The 9,674-nt window shown below is 35.7% G+C and overlaps 1 protein-coding gene across 1 annotated transcript; it reads right to left on the minus strand.

The window, feature by feature from the left end:
- Positions 1-3,957: 3,957 nt before the first annotated feature.
- LOC132559629 (uncharacterized) lies at positions 3,958-5,909 on the minus strand. Its single transcript, XM_060224261.1, has 2 exons — positions 5,905-5,909; positions 3,958-5,650 (listed from the first exon to the last, which is right to left on the minus strand). The coding sequence occupies exons 1-2, from the start codon at positions 5,907-5,909 to the stop codon at positions 3,958-3,960; spliced, it is 1,698 nt and encodes a 565-aa protein (XP_060080244.1).
- Positions 5,910-9,674: the final 3,765 nt, after the last annotated feature.

The raw sequence follows: 9,674 nt of genomic DNA on the forward strand, positions 1-9,674 counted from the left end.
CCTGATTGGCTTTCAAGGAATAACTTTGGATGATGTCATAACAAGCGAAATAGCTGATTGGACAAGGCGAAACTTAGGGAATCCTTAAAAGTTAACGACGTCATGATCTCTTCCATCACTGGATCGTTACATAGTCTGTTGCAGCGTGGTGATTTGAAGTAAAAAATACAGCATTTTTATTTCAGCTTGCTATCAGTCAGTGTATCAGAATGAAAGAGCAGAGTTTCTTTGATGATATTCCGAGCGTGATAATATAACTTAAGCTTTCAAGTGGAGGGATTCCGATAAATGCATCTAATCTGATGCCATTTCGCTGTGGTAGTTGGTAGGTGGGGCTGAGATTCAAGGGCGGCAACTCTTGTTGTATGATGAATATTTGTTGATATGTTGATTTTTAAAGATGAATGAACTATCAGAAATCTGTAGTAAAGCGTAATGTACTTAGCTATACATACATTTTAAAAGACAAAATAGGCCTGCTCTAAATCTCTTGTGACTTTGATAGTATCATTTTGGTATACCATAACGTACATTGTGGTACCATAGATTAGTAAATTAAGAATGCATTGTTGTCATGTATGTCCTTATATCGTACTACAATGTTTTTCTGCATTATATTGTCATTGTATTTTGTGATTATTAAACATTTATAGTGTATATCATTTTATCATTCTTAAACGTCTACTACCAATCACTTTTATTTTGACACAAGATATTGCAAACTGTCAAAATAAATAAATAAATAAATAAATAACCCACGGCATTACACCTGATACTGTACAATGTGCTTATTAGGATGCTATTGTCGCAATAACGAGATTACATGATAACACGTGTTAAAAACGAAGCACATAACTACACGTAAACGTAAAATCATAATCGAATACCCATAATTCCACTTGTTGTCAATTAAAGACATCACAATGAGCTTACGTCATTTTCATTGTTTCATGGTGAATTCCCATACAACGCGGTGGACAAACTGGTGGTGGGGGGGGGGGGGGGGGGAAGAGAGAGAGACTTCAACTTTGTAGACGAGTCAGTAAAGAATGTCAGTAAAACTTTTGTCTCATAAACTTTTTCTTCCTTTTATACATGTGTGACAGGGAGAGGAGCGGGGATGTCAAATTGCCATCCATCTCGACTCAATATGCAAACAAAACGGAGACAAGGACCTATATCTTATTGCTAATATCATGTCTACCTAGATAGACACACCAGGATTACAAACCACAAAATGAGGAACCGGAATGTTACGTTCTGATTTTAATAAATTTTACGTTTATTAATGTCGTTGTCACACAGAAATATTTTAACTCAATGGTATTCTTCAGTCTCAAGATTTTTCCGGCGATTTATTATATGTTCTCCCACACTTCCCCATAAAAGCTATACGCCATGATACTGTGGGTCAAAATTGATGACGTCATCCATTATGACAAGGTTAAGCTACATAAAGTGATGACGTAAGCCAATAAACGCGTGTGCTCTCACCAACTGATTGATTTATGCCATAATCAAATCCATATAGTTGCAAACAAATTTATAGATCTAGAGATTCCGCTGATTGCTATCATCTGGCATTGATGTAGAATTTTGTAAACCCGTATTACGACTAGAATGTAAAAATGTAGAATGTTAAAACCTGGTTAAAACTTTGTCTTTCTTAAAGTCATTCAATTGTTCAAATTTTTTGATATTTAATTCCTGAAATGAAAGTTCATATTTATTTATATTAAAAGAAAGTAAATGTTTACGATATATTTGACAGCCAAATGTTAATTAACGTCTAATATTCAACAGTTATATATACTGTCAAATCAATCATTTTCATGGATGTTTCAGTTCCGTTTATTTCGTTTGTATAGCATGAGTAGAATTCGTGATTATGATTTATCTACAAAATAAACTATCAGTTAAAATAAACATTGAACAGCATCTGCTGAAATAGCCATACAATTAATTGACATTCCTCTACTTCAGATTTTTGGTCATACGATCTGGTTATATTGAATTTATATCATGAATCATTGTAGTAGATCAACAGGTATGTTGTTTTTACTATAACATCATATACTAAACTTATCAAAGTAGAAATACTTGTAACAGGATTCAGTATTTTGACAGCTTGTTGATGGTTAAATTGTTTTAGAGGACCTTGCGGATGTGGCCAGTCTGGTGGTACAGAAGAGGGCCCAGCTCAACTAATGGGAAGGTGTTTGTTGTGATGTTACTACCTTTTTCGCCCGAGTAAAACACCAGTTGTCTTCAAGATAGACTTAACATTATTTGTGGAACCCGTTTGGACTGGCACCCATTCGACTGACGTTCAAACAGACGATGAAGTGGTAATCGACACATTAGTGGAATCTAAGCCACTGCAACTCAGATCTACAGTATTCTCCAGCACCCTGGTGCCCTCTATCAGTCAATCAAGGACTGTCCAACTACCAGGACAACTACCGGACAAGATGGAATCTCCAGTTCCAGTATCAGCAAGTTTAGAGAAAGGTGTGGATGGAGCAGAGGAACTAACCGACGTGAGGACAGCCGATGGAGACGGCGACAAAAAACAATCGGTTAAACATACCTTGGATGTGTCCGTACAGCGATATGAATGGTTCCGACCCATTCTCGGATGGACCACTGTAATTCGAACATTCACGACGGTGGGGGTAGCAAACTGGAATATTGGTATCGTCTTCTAACTTTACAAAAAATATTACAATGACTATACCCTCAATGCAATGGGTTGTTTGATAGGTTGATATTTGATAAATGACCAGATGGTGTGGTCATCTGGTCAGATGTGAACAGTCGAGAATGATTTTTGTCATATACACAAACATTGATATCTATTTCAATAAAACATTGATAAATGTTGATTTTGTTTGTGCTATATTATTTGTAAGTCAACAATATTTTGATTTATCAAACATTTCGTCTGATTGATTTGATTGTTTGATTGAAACGTTTTATTGCATATAAGTAGCAATAGGATTGTGCACGTGTTGTAAGCATTATAACTTGTATAAAGCCCTTTCCCAACATCAATACACACACATTATATTTACAAGGTGGCAGTATGATATTATAACAATGAAACAATTATATACAAGTTTAGAGAGAGAGAGAAGGGGGGGGGGGGGGGGGGGGGGGGAGAGAAGACAAAGAGAGATGGAGATGGTGAGGAGGTGCTTGACAAGTACTTTGTATGTTGAGAACACTTGTATATATGTAGATCATGCATATGCTTCTTCTCCATGAAAGTCATATAGGTGATACACTGTCCACATGCCTAAATCACGTCTTGTAAATGTTCATCCCTTCCTGATACTTAGCCGTGATTCATTGACATAGTGAATGTTTTTTTTATGTGTGTATGTTTTGATACATCACTGCTTAAACGTGTGACAAATTTTATAAACGGAATGAAATGTCATAAAAACATCATAAATGACGACAAGAAGTAATGTTCACGAGTTTCTCAAAAATGGTTTCTAAATTGATACCGAGAGTGGAGAGTGGAGCTTAATATGATGAGGAAAAACGTGTAGATATTGACCTTTTGTCCCCCCCCCCCCCCATGCCGTTTAAAAAAGAATTATTTCATTGATTTTTATTGCGTTCTGATTACTAGATAGCGGGATTCATTTTCAGCGTCCGTAACTTTTACTTAATACAAAATTACTATCATAAGGCTCAATCCGTTCCCCCGCATTATACAAATGTACCAATATAAGCGTTTTCCGTTTTTTATCGAGATATCTTTAAAATATGGCTGGCTTTCTGTTTTTCATCAATTGATTTCCTATTCCAAATAGAATGTATGTAAGACAATCTGAAAATATTTATGTTTAAAAACATTTATTTGATATTTACTTTTATAAACTAAACTGTAACAGGATGATACATTGAAGTTTGAGAAGTATTTTTATAAGGAGGACTGAGTTGTTCTCAAACAACATATTCCAACGAGTCCGTGATGCTGTCACGTAGTCGCTTGGGCAAGGGCAGACGTGCTGCTTGGTCAATTTTACGGCCACAACTGACCCACACGGTAAATACACACCACCTACGAAGTGTCCAAACGTCCGAAATACGTTTCTCGTACTCGGTCTTTATTCCAGCCAAAATTCGCTTGTGCTTCGATGACGGCTGATCGAAGCTTGCTGCCATGTTGCTGAAAATTTCATATGAATCTCTCAAAGCTGACTGTGCCATAGAGTCCATTACAAACGAACTGTGTTCGATGCCAAAGACATGAGATCTGTCCGAGGTTGTAGCATATGCTAAAAGGTGTTCAAAAAACACATTTAAAGGGTAATATCCGTATATCTTTGCGTCCGGATTCGCGCCATGACGTAAGAGTAGTTTTAACATCTTCCAGCCAAGGCCAATTTTTGGAGCAATTCTACAAAAACAATGTAAGCTGTTTCCATAAGTATTACATTGATCTTCAATCCTTCCCACGTAGTTTAAATCTGCTCCATGTTTTAATAGAGCTTCTGTACACTTCCCAAGATGACTCCTCAGGGAAAGTTTTTGTTCTATTTGCACTTGATCGGAATATTTCCCAATTGTGTCAAACAAACAATGTATTGCCGAAGAAAATGCAGATCTCCCAAATGCTGCAGTTGAATTGAATTTTCTTTTCGTAAGCTCCTTTTCGAATTCCAGTTCATCAAAATTGGGGTCAGCACCAGCATTGAGCATGACCAGAAGGCATGCAAGGAGGTACGGGGACGAGTTGTCCAAGTCATGACAAGACGAATGAGATAATAGGCTATAAAGCGGATATGTCCTGTAGGGAAGACATTTCGACAAGTCGTGTGAATGCTTGATCAGAAGAGTCGTAACGGTAAGCAGTGATTCGTACCAGGATTTCTTAAAGGAAAGACTGTAGGAGAAGAGAACATGGTATAGATTCATGCCACCAAATAATGAACTGATGTCAGGTTTTAGACCCAGTAAAACGTCCAGACATTCTGGTCGAGCCATCTTTAATGCAACCCCTACAGCATTTTTAATATCCTCTTCTGTTGGATTGTGTGATAACAATAGCCGGAGAGCTGGTGGGGAATCGAGCTCACAGGCCAGGTTCACATAAGCATCTTTGGTACTTTTGGATTTGTGCCTCACTTTACCGCCATAAAAATGATCAAGTATGGTACACACGCACCCAATATGTCCGTACTCTCCAGCTATGTCAAGGGGAGATAATTTATCTTTTCCATCTACTATTGGTATTCTCATAGCTTTTGGAGAGTCCTCGCTTAACCCTGTTTGTCCGTAGTATTTAAACTTCATTGGGACGTTATCATGGCCCCGTTCTTGAATCAACATAGCAAGAATGGTTTTGTGTCCGAGTCGAGCGCTTAAGTGAAGATATGGCACTGAAGGTGATTCGTGTGGAAGCTTGAAGTACCCTTGATGGAAAAACAAACCCACTGCTTCTATATTATTACATATTATAGCATGATGTAAAATGTCAAGGTCTTCGCTGTCGACATACCATTCTATTGCAGCTTTGGAAAACTTAGCGATCCCATCTTTTAATACAGAAGCTTCATTGGTAGATTTAATTAAATTGACAATAGTTTTAACACCTTCTACCGGTTTCTCCATGATATAATTCAATGGTACCCTTCTTCACTCAATAAATCGTCTCATTTCTCCAATGTTTATAAATAATTTGATCTATTAGTCATTTACGAGCACGTCTGTCATACACGTGTGTTTCAACATGTATCCAGCTTGATACACGAGCGAATTCTACACGATTTCCCTCATTTAAATGCCCAAAATTGAACTCCGGAACATGAGGTCCCTGTACAGGTAACATGGCCTTCTCTGACTTTAAAATGCTGATGTACGGTAAAGCCTGTCTATCTGTTTAAATACCGCATTGCAAAATGTTAGGCCTTATTGATTGAGCTTTACACACATGTCCATGAAAGATTATCGATGGGTAATTGCCAGGCTTTAGGCCTATGTCGATACACTTTCGAGTCGGAACAATAGTATAAGACAAAGTTGCGTGCCTAGTTTCCTGATCTTGATCTTAAAGGTGTTCGTTGTTATTGATTCTATTCGACTAACGCACTCAACGTTATCAAACATTCATATGACCTGAAGCTGAAATGAACTAAATTTTGAAGAAGCGATAAAATATTCCGGAAATTTTAACTTTAAAGGTATATTATTAATTATGAAAAGATATCTTATATGATTGCTTAAACACATGATCAACATTGCTTTATGGATAAATGACGAGTTGGCTTATCACAAAAAGTAGAGTAGATGGTTATGCGTTTTTTTAGACTGATGTTATGTAACCTATTCAAATATATTATCGGCTAATTTTAAATTTTACATTTTCTTTTAATGGGAAAACGCCCCAGAAAAAATGTAATTCGTTTTAACTCCACATACTCTAATATTTTCATACATAATTTTGACGTTAAATGTTAATGTGATTATTTTTTTTAACTTTTACATTCAAAGAGGTACATGTGCGCTTTTATAATGCCTAGGAGGTATACCCAACTGGCTAGAATTCCGGGTTAATCTAAATATCAGTAGTAACGTTAGTTCTGTCATGTCCTTCCCAACTCTGAGGTAAATCGCTCCAGGGGGTTATCTTCTGACACTGCCCGTCTATTGTTTATTTGTGTCAAAATTCCCAAGTGCCGCGGGGCATCAGAAACCTACCTATAGCTTATTAGCAAAAACAAAATTAATCACGACTGAAGAATTCAATTCAAATTATATGACAGTAACAGCACAGTGATTTGTATTTAACTTTGTATATGATTGGGTTACTTTTATAAAAAAAAATGAAATTTTGTCACTTGGTTTCGGATATGTATGGGTACACCAAGAAATGTATGCAAATTATGCAGATAATATTTTGCCTGAAATAAAGCAGAGAATTTTTTATCAAGCCCAACAATACTAGAGTCATCGGCGAATTGTCATATATATAAACATCTTGTGGATAGTGACCTGACCTTTTCATATTACTAGATATATTCCAAACAAATCTAGAACTTGTCTCACTAAGATACGTCTGTCGGCACATTGTTTAGCTATTGAATCTGGTCGATATGATGATACCCCAAGACAAAGACGTTTTTGTAATATGTGTAATACCGGTCAGGTGGAGGATGAGTATAATTTTATTTTTGAATGCAACAGGTATAGAGATTTAAAGGAAAAGTATATCAAACGTTATTATTGGAATAGGCCATCTGTTTTTAAATTGGTTCAGTTTTTGAGAGTTGAAAGTATTAAGGAATTGTGTTCTCGAGGAAAGTTTATATATGAGGCAACTAAGTTAAGAAATAATACATAATTAAATATTAAGTAATAATAACATAAAACATTAAGTATGAAATACAGGGATTTTATATGTCATTCTCTATATATGTATGTTACGCCATGCTGTAATTTGTTTATATTGTTTTTTATGACTGATAAGCCGTAAGGCCTAAGATAATAAAAGAATAAAAGAATGTTGTTTCGATAATATTGTCGATTAATTTTGGGTGTGTCTTGTTTTATCATAAAATTGACACCAACATTTATATGATGCCACAACCGCTTAACTTAATTAATCTTTCTTACAGGATGGCCCCATATTTCTTGTGAAATGGCTCTATTACAACATAGCCGAAAGTACATGGGAACCAGAGAATCACATCCCATCAGACATAGTAGAAACTTACGCTTCACCTGTTATTAGTCACGAAAGATTAGAAGCTTCAGTCAGTGCTTTCGAGAATGCCGTTCAACAGCGGTTATCAGCGAGAAATTGCAAAGCCGTACTACCATTTCAGTTGGTTGTGTTCAGATATTGTTTCGGAGTAGAAAATATTGTTTTGGTGAACAAAAATGATTTCGCTAAGCTACTTCTGCCTGAAAACTGGTACTATAAAATCAACTGTAAGGGAAACGGTCTTCAACTGTCAATTGCCTTTACTGTATAACCAGACAACGTTCTGAATTCATTTTTCCTGACCAATCATGTAGCCCGCGGGCATCGGTTGACCAGAGCTTCACACGGGTGTTTTTGAATCCGGTGGCTTGGAATTAAGTGTTATTTGATAATTACCAACGTAAATATCAGTATGGCTGTATTTTGTGAAACTTTTATTTCTGGTATCATCTGCGGGCAATACACAGGGAAATATCGGGTATATGATCGTAGTAGTAACTACATGCTACATTTTATCTGCACATTATACAATAGTCGCTAGTTCAAGTAGTGTTGTGATTTATATGTTTTTTTTCTCGCATATATTGAAAAGATGGATTGTTATTATTGCATTTTGTAACTCTGTTTATATTAAATACCAATAAATCATAAAAACCATGTTGATGAGCAGATAATTTGAGAAATGATGATAATTTAAATAAATAAATAAATAATTTTTTATACGAATTATTATTCGTTTATACTTGAGCGTCTCTTGTCAGTGTATCACGTCCAGTGTAGCATATCGCGGGAGAAACCAAGGGCGACAACTCCTACTTATTGGTTAAACTTTGGCGAGGAGAAAAGTTAGGGATGTGTGATGCGCGAATTCATCGTTGCGATAATTTTCCAAAAATATGATATATATGAGATTTGATGGGATGTTTACACTTTTATAATGTTACTGGTAAATCGTTTACCAATCTAAACATTTGGTGTAGATCTGGCGCTCCATTCTTCACGTGTGCTTGTGATTTGATCTGTTTCTTTAACAAAGGATAAAAATGCATTTACAGCCAATTACGTAGGAAATGCCAATATCTCTAACTGAAAAAAATTGAGAAGAACGCAACAGACACGAAGGGCATTAGATATTCACATTTTTATTTCCTGCATCAACTTTTTGAAGTTTAACATGTGTACGTTGCTATCGAACACGTGTTTGTTGAACGAACCACTCTTGAACAAATCATCGTGTACGATGTATTCTGACGTGTAAGAATATTCGTACGTACAAAGAAATCGTTTTTATTTTCAATTTGTTGCTCATATGGAGGCATTGAAATGACAAACGTTTTCTTTTTCGATGAAACTGTATTTATATAGGACAATTTCATGCCTTTGTTTTTATCTCAACCTCAAATCTGATGAAACTAGGGCATAATATGAATAAAGTGACGAATTACAATGAAATTGTTCATAAAGTAGAGATATATGATTAAATATTTGAAAATGAGCACCATCGAATTGAAATTGATATTACCGCATCCTAGTTACCCAATATTTGTCTGGATTGTATTCACGAGAGTATAGATACATTCTACACAATAAGACAATAGCATGATGTCATTTTGGTGCCATATTGATCTACGCTACGTCAACAATTTGTACCAGACAGCACTCATTATATCTTAACCTAACTCGTTTGCATGATTACATGATTTTGAAAGAGCAATAGACAATTGTATAAAAGACACACGAGCGAATTTGCATTATACCGCTATTTCGTCCTTAAAGGAATAGTCAAAGATGCTAAGGGCCTACAATTTTCATAATTGAAGTAAATAGTGAAATTGACATTCTAATATCTTAAAATAATTTCTGAAACGAGAATGTAACAATAAAAACGATTTTAAGTTTGAATTTATTAATGATATGAATGCATACAGGTGAATGAAACTTCCTAACGGAGATC

This window comes from Ylistrum balloti, unplaced genomic scaffold (genome assembly GCF_031769215.1).
Source record: "Ylistrum balloti isolate Yb309-2 unplaced genomic scaffold, AGI_CSIRO_Ybal_v1 Utg370946, whole genome shotgun sequence".
NCBI lineage: Eukaryota > Metazoa > Mollusca > Bivalvia > Pectinida > Pectinidae > Ylistrum > Ylistrum balloti.